This window comes from Phyllobates terribilis, unplaced genomic scaffold, assembly GCF_046119375.1.
Source record: "Phyllobates terribilis strain yellow unplaced genomic scaffold, ASM4611937v1 Scaffold_9__5_contigs__length_417890890, whole genome shotgun sequence".
Lineage (NCBI taxonomy): Eukaryota > Metazoa > Chordata > Amphibia > Anura > Dendrobatidae > Phyllobates > Phyllobates terribilis.
Genome location: NW_027362769.1, coordinates 368,737,796 through 368,755,769, shown reverse-complemented (window position 1 = coordinate 368,755,769; position 17,974 = coordinate 368,737,796). Strand labels below are relative to the sequence as shown.

Below are 17,974 nucleotides of genomic sequence, written 5' to 3'. Positions count from 1 at the left end.
ATTCTAGCTGTTAATTTGCTGAGGTAATCTTGAGAAATTTCCCCCCATGCTTCCTGAAGCCCCTTCCACAAGTTGGCTTGGCTTGCTGGGCACTTTTTGCGTACCATACGGTCAAGCTGCTCCCACAACAGCTCAATGGGGTTGAGATCTGGTGACTGCGCTTGCCACTCCACTACAGATAGAATACCAGCTGCCTGCTTCTTCCCTAAATAGTTCATGCATAATTTGGAGGTGTGCTTTGGGTCATTGTCCAGTTGTAGGATGAAATTGGCTCCAATCAAGCGCTGTCCACAGGGTATGGCATGGCGTTGCAAAATGGAGTGATAGCCTTCCTTATTCAAAATCCCATTTACCTTGTACAAATCTCCCACTTTACCAGCACCAAAGCAACCCCAGACCAACACATTACCTCCACCATGCTTGACAGATGGTGTCAGGCACTCTTCCAGCATCTTTTCAGTTGTTCTGCGTCTCACAAATGTTCTTCTGTGTGATCAAAACACCTCAAACTTTGATTTGTCTGTCCATAAAACTTTTTTCCAATCTTCCTCTGTCCAATGTCTGTGTTCTTTTGCCCATATTAATCTTTTCCTTTTATTAGCCAGTCTCAGCTATGGCTTTTTCTTTGCCCTGAAGGCCAGCATCCCGGAGTCGCCTCTTCACTGTAGACGTTGACACTGGCGTTTTGCGTGTACTATTTAATGAAGCTGCCAGTTGAGGAGCTGTGAGGCGTCGATTTCTCAAACTAGAGACTCTAATGTACTTGTCTTGTTGCTCAGTTGTACAGCGGGGCCTCCCACTTCTCTTTCTACTCTGGTTAGAGCCTGTTTGTGCTCTCCTCTGACGGGAGTAGTACACACCGGTGTAGGAAATCTTAAGTTTCTTGGCAAACTCTCGCATGGAATAGCCTTCATTTCTAAGAACAAGAATAGACTGTCGAGTTTCACATGAAAGTTCTCTTTTTCTGGTCATTTTGAGAGTTTCACAGAACAAACAAGTGTAATGCTCCAGATTGTCAACTAGCTCAAAGGAAGGTCAATTTTATAGCTTCTCAAATCAGCCAAACCGTTTTCAGCTGGGCTAACATACTTGTGCAAGGGTTTTCTAGGCTTTTCTAAACATCCATTAGCCTTCTTACACAGTTAGCAAATACAATGTACCATTAAAACACTGGAGTGGTGGTTGTTGGAAATGGGTCTCTATACACCTATGTAGATAAACCTATGCAATAAAAACAAGACGTTTGCAGCTAGAATAGACATTTACAACATTAACTATGAATAGAGTGTGTTTCTGAATAACTTAATGTTAGCTTCATTGAAAAAAACAGTGCTTTTCTTTCAAAAATAGTGAAATTTCTAAAAGACCCCAAACTTTTGAACGGTAGCGTGTGTGTGTGTGTGTGTGTGTGTGTGTGTGTGTGTGTGTGTGTGTGTGTGTGTGTGTGTGTGTATATGTATTTATATAATTATATATATAGTGTGTAGGGATTGTACTCACTCAGGTGGGATGTGAAGAAAACAGGAGGTATGTTTCTTTAAATGTCCAGAAAGGTTTATTTGCTTCATAAAGAAAGTAAGAGGCAGACAAACAGCCTTTAGGGCAGTCAAAAACAAAGAAAACAGTCCCTTTAGCAAAGACTCTGGTAAACCGGACCTGTGGTCATTGGTAAGCATCCAGCACACAGCTCAGTCTGGAGACAACACACAGGAGGCCTTCTCCCTCCAAACACAGACCATGTGCCAAATAACAGCCTCCATTAAATAGGCTGTTAACACACCCAGAGGTGAGGTATGTGGGTAGCTGGACCTGCCCATCTCTTCACAGCTACCCGTAAGCCGGTCCCAGGTGCACCAATTAGTCCTCTTAGTGCTTACATGCAATAGAGAATCACTCCGGGTTACATCACAGACCAGCCATTTCTGTGACACATACCTCCCAACGACTACGCAACCATTAGCCATTATATATATATATATATATATATATATATATATATATATATATATATATATATATATATATATATATATATATATATATATATATATACACACACAGGGTGGTCCAAAAGTAGGTGGCCAAAAAATAATAACATTTATTTTGATTTATATATAAAATTATATTTACTAACACAAGCATAACATTGACAATTAAATTTTATTCTGAACAATAATACAAAAGCCTTTAAATTTTATCAACGCAGGCGCTCAAACTGTTTTTCCATTACAATTTGCACAGCTTTGAAGTCGCCTATTACGCTTCGACAAACTTTTTTGCACAAGTCTCTTTGGGTATTAATTTCTTATGTCATTTTTCAAATCACTGACACTTTTTGGTTTTCGACTATAAACTTTGTCCTTGAGTACTCCCCAAAAGAGAAAATCCATTGGGGTCAAGTCTGGTGAACGTGCCGGCCAATCAAGTGGGCCTCTTCTGCCAATCCATTTATTAGGAAATGTTTCATCAAGATACTCGCGGACCACTCTTGAATAATGTGGAGGGGCCCCATCTTGTTGGAAATAAAGGTCAGGTGAATTAGGCTGTTGCTGTAACTGGGGAACAACTTGATTCATTAGAATTTCGAGATACTTCTCTCCTGTGACTGTTCCATCAAAAAAGATTGGTCCTAAAACACCAAAACTTGAAATACCCCAAACATTGACACCAGGCTCATTTAGTTGTTGCTCTAAAGTTAAATTCATGTTCTCATTATACCAGTAAATACAATTACAGTGCTGGCCAAAAGTATTGGCACCCCTGCAATTCTGTCAGATAATACTCAGTTTCTTCCTGAAAATGATTGCAATCACAAATTCTTTGGTATTATTATCTTCATTTAATTTGTCTTCAATGAAAAAACACAAAAAGAATTGTCCTAAAGCCAAATTGGATACAATTCCACACCAAACCTAAAAAAGGGGGTGGACAAAAGTATTGGCACGGTTTGAAAAATCATGTGATGCTTCTCTAATTCGTGTAATTAACAGCACCTGTAACTTACCTGTGGCCCCTAACAGGTGTTGGCAATAACTAAATCACACTTGCAGCCAGTTAACATGGATTAAAGTTGACTCAACCTCTGTCCTGTGTCCTTGTGTGTATCACATTGAGCATGGAGAAAAGAAAGAAGACAAAAGAACTGTCTGAGGACTTGAGAAACCAAATTGTGAGGAAGCATGAGCAATCTCAAGGCTACAATTCCATCTCCAAAGACCTGAATGTTCCTGTGTCTTCCGTGCGCAGTGTCATCAAGAAGTTTAAAGCCCATGGCACTGTGGCTAACCTCCCTAGATGTGGACGGAAAAGAAAAATTGACGAGAGATTTCAACGCAAGATTGTGCAGATGGTGGATAAAGAACCTCGACTAACATCCAAACAAGTTCAAGCTGCCCTGCAGTCCGAGGGTACAACAGTGTCAACCCGTACTATCCGTCGGCGTCTGAATGAAAAGGGACTGTATGGTAGGATACCCAGGAAGACCCCACTTCTTACCCCGAGACATAAAAAAGCCAGGCTGGAGTTTGCCAAAACTTACCTGAGAAAGCCTAAAATGTTTTGGAAGAATGTTCTCTGGTCAGATGAGACAAAAGTAGAGCTTTTTGGGAAAATGCATCAACATAGAGTGTACAGGAAAAAAAAGAAGCATTCAAAGAAAAGAACACAGTCCCTACAGTCAAACATGGTGGAGGTTCCCTGATGTTTTGGGGTTGCTTTGCTGCCTCTGGCACTGGACTGCTTGACCGTGTGCATGGCATTATGAAGTCTGAAGACTACCAACAAATTTTGCAGCATAATGTAGGGCCCAGTGTGAGAAAGCTGGGTCTCCCTCAGAGGTCATGGGTCTTCCAGCAGGACAATGACCCAAAACACACTTCCAAAAACACTATAAAATGGTTTGAGAGAAAGCACTGGAGACTTCTAAGGTGGCCAGCAATGAGTCCAGACCTGAATCCCATAGAACACCTGTGGAGAGATCTCAAAATGGCAGTTTGGAGAAGGCACCCTTCAAATATCAGGGACCTGGAGCAATTTGCCAAAGAAGAATGGTCTACAATTCCAGCAGAGCATTGTAAGAAACTCATTGATGGTTACCGGAAGCAGTTGTTTGCAGTTATTTTGGCTAAAGGTTGTGCAACCAAGTATTAGGCAGAGGGTGCCAATACTTTTGTCTGGCCCATTTTTGGAGTTTTGTGTGAAATGATCAATGATTTGATTTTTGCTTCATTCTCTTTTGTGTTTTTTCCTTGCAAGCAAATTAAATGAAGATAATAACACCAAAGAATTTGTGATTGCAATCATTTTCAGGAAGAAACTGAGTATTATCTGACAGAATTGCAGGGGTGCCAATACTTTTGGCCACCACTGTATGTCTGTTAATATGGCCGGATAATGTGAAAGAAGCTTCATCACTCCACATAATGTTATCTAAAATTACTGGATTTTCTTCAATTTCGTTAAGCATAATCTCACTAAATTGCAGCCGCCTGTCTGGATCTTCCTCCAATAAACCATGAATTAGAGGTGGACGATCAGCTTTCCACCCAATAGATTTCAGGATTCGCATGATAGAAGCTCGTGAAATTCCCAAATCCAAAGAGGCTCTTCTGTGGACTTTTTTGGACTCTGAACAAATGTTTCAGCAACAAGTTGTTTATTATCTTCTGTACAGACTGTTTTGGGTCGAGCAGTTTTTGGAGCATTAAGGATTGAGCCAGTGGCATTGAATTTGTCACGAATGTGGTAAATGGTTTGTCTCTTTGGGGCTTGAGTACCAAATGTTTCAACCCAATTTGCTCTAACGGTTTCAGCATTTTGAGATTTCCAATACTCTGTTAAAATCCATTTTCTTTAATCTGTATTTAAATTATTTGCCATTATGTGTTATCTGAATTATCTGAAAAGAAAACAGATTTGGGGGAGATCTATCTGTGAAAACTAGATCTGTGAAACTGGCTCAGTTGCCCTTAGCAACCAATCAGATTCCACCTTTCATTTTCCAAAGAGTCTGTGAGGAATGAAAAGTGGAATCTGATTGGTTGCTAAGAGCAACTGAGCCAGTTTCACTTTACACCATGTTTGATAAATCTCCCCCTTCATAACCTTATTACACTTTCCGTCCACCTACTTTTGGACCACCCTGTATATAATTTTGTATCTACATCGTTGCATTTTGTCGTAAATATATATATATTTGTGTGTGTAAATAAATATATACATACAAGACCACAAAATGCAAAGATGTAAAAGAAGAATTTTTTTTTTTATTATATATGTCTTTGTGTGTATACACACAATATATATATATATATATACACACAGTACAGACCAAAAGTTTGGACACACCTTCTCATTTAAAGATTTTTCAGTATTTTCATGACTATGAAAATTGTACATTCACACTGAAGGCATCAAAACTATGAATTAACACATGTGGAATTATATACTTAACAAAAAAGTGTGAAACAACTGAAAATATGTCTTATATTCTAGGTTCTTCAAAGTAGCCACCTTTTGCTTTGATGACTGCTTTGCACACTCTTGGCATTCTCTTGAAAGTGTGAACTGCAGAAACCCGTTCTATAACTGTACATTCACCTGATGATGAGAGCAGGGCAAGAACATGACCAACACCAGCGTTCGGTGTCATACACCATTCGTACCACTGGGGGCAGAATACATAATACATCTATAATGGTATTTAAAGGAAAAAAATAATAAAAAACACAGATGAGATGTTTTAAAGCATAATTTTGTGATGGTGCTGGAACATTTCTATGGCAGATAACTCACCTTGTGGCTCGCTGGCCGCATCATCCGGTTTCAATGGCTCGTCAGCATCCCTATTGGAAGAAAAAATAAAAATAATGTACGCCATCGCCTGAACATCTCAACACGACGTTCCCTTTTCATAAGAACGTTTCCCAGTCAATCAGACTATCATCGCTAGTCGAGGTGAAAAAAAAATCAGAAGCGATTTGCTGTTAAAGGGGTATTTCCATCTCCAAGATCCTATCCCAATATGCTGCAGGCGTAGTAGTAATAATAATAATAATAATATTAGCAAATACCTCCAATTAGAAATGTAGTATAGTTCTTCTGATAAGCTACGTCGCTTACCCCATGTGCAAGGCATTGCAGTAACTTAGGTATCCATGGTTATGACCACTCACAGAGTGACAGTTAGTTGCTAGTGGTCGTAACCATGGATACCTACTGCAATGGTCTGCACATGAGATAGAGGTAAGAGACCGGTTATCAGGAGAACTATACTACATTTCTAATTGGAGACATCTGCTATTATTATTATTATTACTACACCTACTATATATTGGGATAGGACCTTGAATATGGGATTACCGCTTTAAGGTTCCAGAATAATGAAAAATATTTTGTTATAATCACTAGTAAAAGGAAAAATTGCTGAAGACGATGTCGCAGATGACTCTGCCATGTACACAAGCGTGAACTAGCTGTTTATATGCTGTAATATGTCACATTAGAGAGGATCGGATCCGTCTGGAGGGGGGAACCTGTGATGGCAGTGGTACCTCTAATGTGAATATTCCCCTTTTTAAAGGGATATTCCCATCCTACAAAGTAATGGCATATCGGATTATGGCAGGTACAGCTTTGACATCTAGGATCCCACCAATCCAAAGAAAAAAGGGTCTGCAGTACTATACTATATTTTCCCTGCACAAGGGTGTAACGACAGCCTGCTGTGCAGGGAAATAGGGGGCACAATGTTTAATCAGTGCTTCGGCATCATCATTCTCAAAATCAGTGAAGGTTACAGAGGTCGCATCTTTGCCAAAGTGATGGCAAAATCATATGGAGGGGGCAAATGGTTGGTATGATCTGAAATTTTGTCTATGTATCTTAAAAGGGTATTCCCATCTCCAAGATCCTATCCCAATATGTAGCAGGTGTAATAATAATAATAATATTACCAAATATCTCCAATTAGAAATGTAGCATAGATTGTAGCTTGCGAGCAGGGCCCTCACTCCTTTTGATATGAGTTATGCTTATTCTGTATTGTCTGTATAAGTCCCCCCTAAAATTGTAAAGTGCTGCGGAATATGTTGGCGCTATAAAAATAAAAATTATTATTATTATAGTTCTTCTGATTCACTAGGTCGCTTACTCCATGTGCAGGCCATTGCAGTAGCTTAGGTCTCTATGGTTATGACCACTCATATAGTGACCATAACCATAGATATCCAAGTTACTGCAATGCATTGCACATGGGGTAAGTGACATAGCTAATCAGAAGAACTATTCTACTTTTCTAATTGGAGGTATTTGCAAATATTATTATTATTATTACATCTACTACATATTGAGATAGGATATTGGAGATGGGATTATCTATTTAAGAATTAAAGGGGGTAGTTTGACTCTTTTTTTTTTTTTTTTTTTAAAGCAGGGAATACTGTAAAATAATAAAATAAAATATACTGGTCCCTCCAGTGATCTTCCTTGGAACAGAAACCGAATATGTCCTGTTCTTTGATCACCTAAATGCTGAGGCCTGTAAATGTCTGCAGGGGTCAGGTGACTCGAACAGGACATATATATATATATATATATATATATATATATATATATATATATATATATATATATATATATATATATATATATATACACACACACAGTACAGACCAAAAGTTTGGACACACCTTCTCATTTAAAGATTTTTCTGTATTTTCATGACTATGAAAATTGTACATTCACACTGAAGGCATCAAAACTATGAATTATCACATGTGGAATTATATACTTAACCAAAAAGTGTGAAACAACTGAAAATATGTCTTATATTCTAGGTTCTTCAAAGTAGCCACCTTTTGCTTTGATGACTGCTTTGCACACTCTTGGCATTCTCTTGATGAGCTTCAAGAGGTAGTCACCGGAAATGGTCTTCCAACAATCTTGAAGGAGCTCCCAGAGATGCTTAGCACTTGTTGGCCCTTTTGCCTTCACTCTGCGGTCCAGCTCACCCCAAACCATCTCGATGGGGTTCAGGTCTGGTGACTGTGGAGGCCAGGTCATCTGGCGTAGCACCCCATCACTCTCCTGATTGGTCAAATAGCCCTTACACAGCCTGGAGGTGTGTTTGGGGTCATTGTCCTGTTGAAAAATAAATGATGGTCAAACTAAACGCAAACCGGATGGAATAGCATGCCGCTGCAAGATGCTGTGGTAGCCATGCTGGTTCAGTATGCCTTCAATTTTGAATAAATCCCCAACAGTGTCACCAGCAAAGCACCCCTACACCATCACACCTCCTCCTCCATGCTTCACGGTGGGAACCAGGCATGTAGAGTCCATCCGTTCACGTTTTCTGCGTCGCACAAAGACACGGTGGCTGGAACCAAAGATCTCAAATTTGGACTCATCAGACCAAAGCACAGATTTCCACTGGTCTAATGTCCATTCCTTGTGTTCTTTAGCCCAAACAAGTCTCTTCTGCTTGTTGCCTGTCCTTAGCAGTGGTTTCCTAGCAGCTATTTTACCATGAAGGCCTGCTGCATAAAGTCTCCTCTTAACAGGTGTTGAAGAGATGTGTCTGCTGCTAGAACTCTGTGTGGCATTGAGCTGGTCTCTAATCTGAGCTGCTGTTAACCTGCGATTTCTGAGGCTGGTGACTCGGATAAACTTATCCTCAGAAGCAGAGGTGACTCTTGGTCTTCCTTTCCTGGGGCGGTCCTCATGTGAGCCAGTTTCTTTGTAGCGCTTGATGGTTTTTGCAACTGCACTTGGGGACACTTTCAAAGTTTGCCCAATTTTTCGGACTGACTGACCTTCATTTCTTAAAGTAATGATGGCCACTCGTTTTTCTTTACTTAGCTGCTTTTTTCTTGCCATAATACAAATTCTAACAGTCTATTCAGTAAGACTATCAGCTGTGTATCCACCTGACTTCTGCACAACACAACTGATGGTCCCAACTCCATTTATAAGGCAAGAAATCCCACTTATTAAACCTGACAGGGCACACCTGTGAAGTGAAAACCATTTCCGGTGACTACCTCTTGAAGCTCATCAAGAGAATGCCAAGAGTGTGCAAAGCAGTCATCAATGCAAAAGGTGGCTACTTTGAAGAACCTAGAATATAAGACATCTTTTCAGTGATTTCACACTTTTTTGTTAAGTATATAATTCCACATGTGTTAATTCATAGTTTTGATGCCTTCAGTGTGAATGAACAATTTTCAAACCAAGAAAATATCTTTAAATGAGAAGGTGTGTCCAAACTTTTAGTTTGTACTGTGTATATATATATATATATATATATATATATATATTTTTTTTTTTTTAAGTTGGACAACTCGTTTATTTAAAAAAAAAGCACAGAGGCATACCAGTTCTGTAGCAGCGCCCGTCCCTGCCTCAGCTGTTCTTCAAGTTGCTTCTGTTCTTCTTTGCACTTTAGAAGAGCCAGATTCAGCAGCGACACCAGCCTGCGTGAGGAGAGAAATTTGGTAAAGAATAAGGGACACACTATGCCCGGACATCTCCTTTAATGCGCTGTTTAGGTGCCTGAAGAAGGTAGTACTACTAATCTTAAAGAATACCTGTGAGAGCAGGCCGAAGACAACATCATTGGCCCATCAGGCCCAGACAAGAAATCTCTCTCTGGTCACCTGAGTGAAAGAGAAAAAAAAATACAAAGGTGAACACTAGTGTTGAGCGAGTATGTTCTGTTAACTCTTTCGCCGAGTATGCTCGGGCGAGCACCGAGTAGTTACAGCTGCTCGGTGATATGGTTGAATCGGTCCCGTGTGCATGATTTGCGACTGTTTGACAGCTTTATTACATGTGAGGAATGCAAAAGAAACAATCATTCCTCACATGTAATAAAGCTGTCAGTCAGTCGCAAATCATGCACACGGGAGTGATTTAAACATAACAGCGAGCAGCTGTAACTACTCGGTGCTCGCCCGAGCATATTCGGCGAAAGGGTTAACAGAACATACTCGCTCAACACTAGTGAACACAATACAAAGAAAACTTCCTACTGTCTAAGAAGCGGCGGTCGGTTTCCAAGGCAACGAGATGTGAACGAAAGAAAAGTGTTAATATCTCAAGAAGGGCTAAAAATTTTAACAAGCAGTAAATTGCAAAAGTGCTTGTATTTACATATGACAACTATCTGACATCTAACATGTGCAAAACTACAACTCCCAGCATGCCCTGACACCCGAAGGCTGCCATAGAACTGCCTGTGGGACTCAGTCATAGGTTGGCAGGGCATGGTGGGAGTTGTAGTTTCACAACAGCAACAGATTGTCACTTAGATATACACCCTCTATGTCAGTGCACGTCCACAACCACCTGTAAGTCACCTTAACCCACTATATACAGATTATACTCCTCCATGCACAACCATTGTATACACTACATCCAGACCGGATACAGAAACAGCAGCTGCGATTATTACCGGCCGTCCGTGCGCTGGAAACGTCACTGACTCACTGCCCGGGAAAGAACTCGAGAACAGGCTCACAGGAAGTGCAGCAGCTACCGGCCATAGCAACTGTTACCATGCAGGGCAAGCGATACCGCTCCTCCAATCAGTGAAGGCGATACATTCCAGAACGGAGACAGGCAGCCAATGAGCGGACAGCTTCTATTTTGATCGCTGCAGGCGGGAGATTTTTTCCCCCCTCTATTCAGCAGAACTTTATTGATACAATGACATACCAACAAATCTGGATAGGGTGTGTATATAAATGCATTTACCCTCAGGCTGCATGTCAGTACTGTCATCTACAGGGGTCACATGTGTATGTATAAAGCTGAGGCAATGCTGCACCACTAGGGTAGCTTCACACTCCAGAAAATTCTGTGACTGTGCCACTCAGATGACCAGAATTGATTTTCAATGGCAAAAAATGTGTACCCCTACTAAGACCGAGTTCACATGTGCGCATGAATTTTCGGACTATTCACTTGAATTACGTCTGGCAGCTGTTGCTGTCCAGGATCCAGCACGGCCCTGCGTCTCTCCTATCACCATGGAAACTCAGCACCCCTTTGTCTTAGTGGTCCCAGCCTTTAAAGACCGCTTGAGTATTCAGGTAGTTGGCGTCCATGCCACTACACTCCAACTGCTTTGTCATTTCTGAATTCTGTGAACAAATCCAACCCCGCTATGTTATACTGGACTCTGTGACAAACACAGCTCTGCTCTATCACTGAGTCAAATCTGCCAGCTCTGCATTGGACTCTTGTCACAGCTACAGCTCTTCTCTATCACCAAGTCAAATCTGCCAGCTCTGCACTGGACTCTGTGACAAACACAGCTCTGCTCTATAACTGAGTCAAATCTGCGAGCTCTGCACTGGACTCTGTGACAAATACAGCTCTTCTCTATCACCAAGTCAAATCTGTGAGCTCTGCACTGGACTCTGTGACAAGCACAGCTCTGCTCTATCACAGAGTCAAATCTGCCAGCTCTGCACTGGACTCTGTGACAAACACAGCTCTGCTCTATCACAGAGTCAAATCTGCCAGCTCTGCACTGGACTCTGTGACAAACACAGCTCTGCTCTATCACAGAGTCAAATCTGCCAGCTCTGCATTGGACTTTGTCACAGCTACAGCTCTTCTCTATCACCAAGTCAAATCTGCCAGCTCTGCACTGGACTCTGTGACAAACACAGCTCTGCTCTATCACTGAGTCAAATCTGCGAGCTCTGCACTGGACTCTGTGACAAATACAGCTCTTCTCTATCACCAAGTCAAATCTGCGAGCTCTGCACTGGACTCTGTGACAAGCACAGCTCTGCTCTATCACAGAGTCAAATCTGCCAGCTCTGCACTGGACTCTGTGACAAACACAGCTCTGCTCTATCACAGAGTCAAATCTGCCAGCTCTGCACTGGACTCTGTGACAAACACAGCTCTGCTCTATCACAGAGTCAAATCTGCCAGCTCTGCATTGGACTTTGTCACAGCTACAGCTCTTCTCTATCACCAAGTCAAATCTGCGAGCTCTGCACTGGACTCTGTGACAAACACAGCTCTGCTCTATCACTGAGTCAAATCTGCCAGCTCTGCACTGGACTCTGTGACAAACACAGCTCTGCTCTATCACGGAGTGAAATCTGCCAGCTCTGCACTGGACTCCGTGACAGACTTAGCTCTGCTCTATCACTGTCTTTACTTTACTGGTCCAGACTTGCCCTCCTGTGTCGCTCAGCTCGACTGCATCAGCTCCTCATTGCTGAACCTCCTCTTTCTTGTGGTTTATGGGATTCCCATTTGCTTCTTCTGTTGCCGCTCTGCCATCACAGCTTCCGTTGCTCTGTCTGGATCTCTGCTGCACCGACGTCATCTGTCAGTGCTGCATCACAGCTGCTCATCTGGACCAATACCTTGGAGGATCCTCCTCACCAGGTGAGACATAGCACACTGTTTACAACAATGGTTTATTATGGAATAAATGGCACAATGATTTTATAAATATGGGATAGATGCAAACATCCCTGTCTGGTAGATTACTGGGGGAAAAAAGGGAGCACCTCCTATATTCGCGGTAGAGTTGGCAGCGGTTAGAGAAGGTTTCTTGTGACTTAGTGTCCAATTGCACATTCAGTGATCTGGGGGGACTGCTGGGAACGGCCTGTGGAGAGGGGGCAATAGTTTCTAAAAGGTATGTGGCAACGGAGACAATTTTAGTCAGTGTGCCTGTCACGGGTGTATCAAGTATGACAGACAGTCGCTCTGGATCCGGCTGTAGAAGGTCACTGCTCTTGGCATTGCAGACGCCTTCTTGATCCTCTCATCTCTGTAGTGTAGTTATATCCTTCTTTAGGACCCAGCAGCGATTTCCACCTTCTGCTGTTAATTGACACACCCTTGGTTGGTAGTTAAAAACTCTCAGTGTCTCCAGAGAGTCGCCGGTGATAGTTCTAGGTTCCTCTGTCCATGTCTGGAATACTAGTAGTCGGCTAGATTCTTCTTGAACTTCCCTTGGAGGACAGTTGGCATTATCTCTCTGTTGTCTTCTCAAGCTGAGTGTATCCCCTTTGTTTGTTTACCTTGTTGTCTTTAGTTTGTAGTGGGGCCTAACTAGTGCTCACCCTGTCCCCTCCCTACCTAGGGCCTAGCTCTAGGGACATTCAGGGATTAGGTTTCCTGCTCGGCGATAGGTGCGGAACCTATATAGGGACGATAGGGTAGTCAGGTTGATACTAGATCTGCCCAGTGGTCTCCACTCCCCCTTTCCCTAGTTGTTTGGCTCCCTTCCCCCTCTTATCGTCGTTGTACACTTGTTCCTTCCCTCACCTTGCGTGACAGTGCGCTGCTCAAACATTCATTGGTATACTGTGTGCATGGAGCCCACATGGCCGGGCATGGGGGCTGTATGCATGCACATGGGGCCGTATGATAGGGCATTGGGCCTGTGCCACAGTGCATGGGGGCAGTAGGGCAGGGCATGTGGGAGGGGGCACAACATGGGGGTTTCATGGCAGCGTAAGGGAGTCACAGGGAAAGTGGGCTGCACAGCAGTGTATGTGGGCTAAACTGGAGGGGTTGTATGGCATGGGGCTGCATGCAAGGGCATTGGGCCTGTACCGGAGGGCATGGGGGCTGTAGGGAAAGTCATTGGGGGGATGTATTGAATGGGGGCTGCATGGCAGTGCATGGGAGCCACACGACAGCATCTAGGAAGTGTATGTAAGGTACATGGCTGGGTATGGTGGGGTAGCCGACCGGGCATAGATCTTTAGGGCTGTGCATGGGAGCCGCACAACAGCGTATGGAGGGCTACACACTACAGTGTATGTGGGCTACATGGTGAGGTATTGGGGGGGGGGATATACGACTGGGCATATAGCTATACGGCACTGCACGGGGGTTGTATGGAAGTGCATAGGGCCTGTACGGCAGTGCATGGGGGATTTACTGGTCCGTGCTAAGAAGCCAGACGTGGTGCCCATACAAATGAGCTTTACTAATATATGTTCTAGAAAAGTCTGCTCTGTCTTTTATGCAGATTTTCACGTTTTCCTGCTGCTTTCCATCTGTGTGACTCCGGCATTACCTATTTCTGAAGATCAGCTGCGTATGTTGAATACATCTTGATTATTTTTCTATTGAAATCTCAGCTATTTTGCATGAACGATTTGTCTCATCAGCATTTCTGAACATTTCCAGAAGCGCAGACCATATTTTGCATTCACACATTGGGAAAAGTTACATGAAATAAACCTGAGCAATTACTGATAAAGTATGAAATGGAAAAGTAACAATTTCTCATTGTTTCTCGCCTCTGCGCAGGATTAGCGGTGTCTGTGGGGTGTCTGCAATATCAGATGTGACAACATGTGGTTGTGGAGGTTCTGAAATCTGCCGTCATGGTGCGATAACCGACCACTAATTGTGCCTCGCCGCCAACACTCAGGTATTTAATGACTTTTATAATTACATTGTAATAGGATTAAGTGCTCTACGTTATCCCGGTGCTTCCTTTCTGTGATGATTGTTCGTTGTGAGTGTTTAAAGGCTGAAATGCTCAATTGGATCATTGCTAATCTATCATGTACTGAGCTGGGAGTAACCCCCTTTTATATTGTTGTGCTGAACAGACATTAAATGGGAACACTGATCCATTAGACGGGTCCCACAATGTTTGGGATGCTAAGTCGCTCGACGCTCCTACAAAGATCGGCCAGTGATGCAGAGCTCACTGATACCAGCGCGGTCCTGTAATAGGGGGTAACAAGTCCATTCATGACATTTGTTCCTCCTAAATCTTCCCCCATCACCTGTGAGTGATATTATTGAGATGTGGAAGGAACCGTAGCAACTCAGGAGACCCTGTAATGTTACAGGACGGGGGGCCGAGTGCTGAGGAGCAGAGAGCAGAAAAGTCACCAATGCTCTGCTGACCCCATAACTGCAGAGTCCAGACCTCCTCTGGTATAACATCAGCACAAACACAGCGCCCCCGCCGGGAGCTTCATGGCTGAGCAACTGCATGCAGCCGTACATCACCAAGCACAGTGCTGAGCGTCGGATGGAGTGGTGTAAAGCCACCACCACTGGACTCTGGAGGAGACGTGTTCTGTGTTGTGACACTTCTCTATCTGTGTTTGATGGAGGAGTCTGGGTTTGGTGATTCCAGGAGGACGTTACCCCCTGACTGCATTGAGCTCTGTACAGATGGTGGAGGAGGATAATGCTATGGGCTGTTATCAAGGGTCAGCATTGGGCCCTTAGATCCAGTGAAGGGAAATCTTAATACTACAGCAAAAGACATTGTGGACAATTGTAGCTTCCAGCTTTGTGGCAACAGATTGGGGTTCACCCTTTTCTGTTCCCCATAACTGTGCCCAGTGCACAAGATGCATACTGACACGGGGGGGGGGACATGACCAGCTGTACAGAGCCCAGACCCCATCCTATAATAGAGATTATGAGCTCGGCCTCTCCTCAATATCAGGGTCTGACCTTCTGGATGAAGGAGCTAAAATCCCACAGACGCCTCCAAAATGTTGTAGAAATCCTTCCCAGAATAGCGGGAGCTGTTATGTCTGCAGAGGGGCGACTCTATATTAATGTCTATGGATGGAGAATAGGAGGTCAGAAAAGCTCCTGGAGGTGAATGTGTAGGGGGCACATACTTTTCTCCATAGAGTGTCGATAAACCCTTTTCTAAAAATTCCTGATGTAACATATAATGGTGGGTGTAAATAATGTATGTTCTTACGCTGTTATATATGGCGCATAGAAAACAATCTTTTGATATTGAGACCAGTGAGCGTCAGAGGAGGATGAGGCAGCCGGCATTAGGGCTGGGTGATTACCTACCGTAAACCGTCCATAGCGCTTTCTAATTATACCGCTGTATGCGTCTGCACCTGATGTAGATTGCTACCGAGAGACGCGGCCACGTAATGAGATCTGAATCACAATCTTGATGCGCTCAGTGTAAAATTAGCTGGATTCCCTATAAATAGAGACTTTCTGTTGGATTATTGTGACAATCTGCATGAGGAGAACATTCTGGTTTCCTGGCTCTTCATATGATCTGATGCTGAGCTCAGTCTGTGCTATTGTGCCGTCAAATCTGCAGAAAACCCTTCGGACTTTTTTTTTTTTTTTTTTTTTTTTTTTTACATTTTCTAGCAAATACTTATAATTCCTATAAAATATTTTTGCTGGAGAATCTGTGCATTCTGTTGTTCTTCTGTTATCCTTCCTGGAAATGAATGAATAAGGCTAGGGTTAGATGGCTACTTTGGCTCAGGTTGTGGTGGCAAAGCTTGCTCTATGCCGCATAATGCAAGTGAATGGGGTGACTTTGTGACCCCACAAGTTACTGCGTCCTCCTCCAAGACACACTACTAAATCACAAAGTGGGTAGGGGTATATGAAGTGGGCTCCGGCGCCTAGTCCACTCCGCACAGAGAAGGTGCTAACTGTGTTATACAGCCAGCAACTGCCACTAACAGCAGCAATCGGAGCCAGCTCCTGTCGCTGCTAAATGCGGATGTCAATCTCAACAGAGCTGAGTGGAAGAGAAGCCGCTGTTCTTTCGACATGATGTCAGCAGACACCGCAGGATCAGTCCGTGACCACTCTGAGCCAACAGAGAAAGGCGGTGATCAAGTAGTTAGCAACTGCCTGCCTCTTAGTTCTTAGGCCCACGGTAAAAAAAAAAATAGTCCTGGACAACCCCTTTAATTTGTTTGTTCCCTTGGTGAACAGAAGCTTTGACTTGTTTTCATCAGTCATGCAGTGAGCATACATTTCCACTAGGTGGTGATGCTGAGCAACGATTAAAAGATACCTGTAAATCCTGGGGAAAAAGGGCTGCAGAGATAGGAATGAAAAATGCAAAAGTTTTAGGCAGGTGCTGAAAAAATGCAGCAATGTAAGATGCTTTCGAAAATAGATGCGTTGATAGTTTTATTTTTTATAATTTGATTATCTTATATATGATACTTATAAATTAAATTCATTTAATAACTTAATAATTATATACATTATATAAACACATTTAACAAATAAATACATTTAATAAATTATATTTATTCTAATTATAATTTTTTTATAATTAGAAAAAAGCAACGTGAATGAACAGAAAAAAAATCGAAATCAATATTTGGTGACCGTCACTTCTTCTCGGTCACTTGCACACAGTTTTTGAAGGACCACAACAGGAAGTTGTTCCAAACTTCTTGGAGAACTAACCCCAGATCTTCTGTGTATGAGGCTTGTGCAAATCCTTTTGTCTTCATCTAATCCCAGACAGACTGGATGATGTGAGATCAGGGCTTTGTGGGGTTGTATCCTCACTTCCAGGACTCCTCGTTCTTCTATAGGCTGAAGGTAGATCTTAATGACATTGGCTGGTTGTTTGGGGTTGATGTTCTGCTGCAGAATAAATCTGGAGCCAATCAGATGCCCCCTGATGATATTGTAACTATTTTCAGCTGGAACAGCACAGCTCCGTTCACTGTGTAGTGGCTGTACCCTATTGAAGTGAATGGGAGCTGAGCTGTAGTACCCATAAATGGCCACTACTCAGTGATGGAGCTGTGCTGTTCGGCTCGGCTCACTTATTGGTGGGGGTTGTCGGGGATTGGACCCCCACCGACCTGGTATTAATGGTCCTTGAATGGCAGATATGTGATTTATTCATAGACTTCATACAATCATTTTCTCGACTCCGTCATCCTCCGTTTTGCCATCACCGCGTCCAGGATTAGACTCATTCCTCAGCACAACAACATCTAATCGATTTACCTGGATTTATTACGTGAAATCAATCGTCTGCTTCTTGAAGATGAAGAGTAAAAGCCACGCGGAGCTGTCAGTGAATAGATCTGCAGCCAGCGGTGTATGTATCGCCGGCGCGCTGAAACGCTGATTATATCGACCGTACATACATTGTAATGTAAAACCGTGCTACGAGCATCAATAATGCTGCAACCCCGCGAAAGGC

The 17,974-nt window shown here is 42.9% G+C and overlaps 1 protein-coding gene across 1 annotated transcript in view; it reads right to left on the bottom strand.

Annotated features, from left to right (window-relative positions):
• Window positions 1-10,584, bottom strand: part of TEDC2 (tubulin epsilon and delta complex 2) — a 34,864-nt gene extending 24,280 nt beyond the window's left edge. Inside the window, exons 1-4 of the mRNA XM_073648225.1 lie at window positions 10,454-10,584; window positions 9,588-9,656; window positions 9,375-9,473; window positions 5,794-5,843 (exon numbers count right to left, since the gene is read on the bottom strand). Coding sequence (XP_073504326.1) covers window positions 5,794-5,843; window positions 9,375-9,473; window positions 9,588-9,616 — 178 coding nt within the window. The 5' untranslated portion in view covers window positions 9,617-9,656; window positions 10,454-10,584. The remainder of the gene's footprint in view (window positions 1-5,793; window positions 5,844-9,374; window positions 9,474-9,587; window positions 9,657-10,453) is intronic.
• Window positions 10,585-17,974: the final 7,390 nt, after the last annotated feature.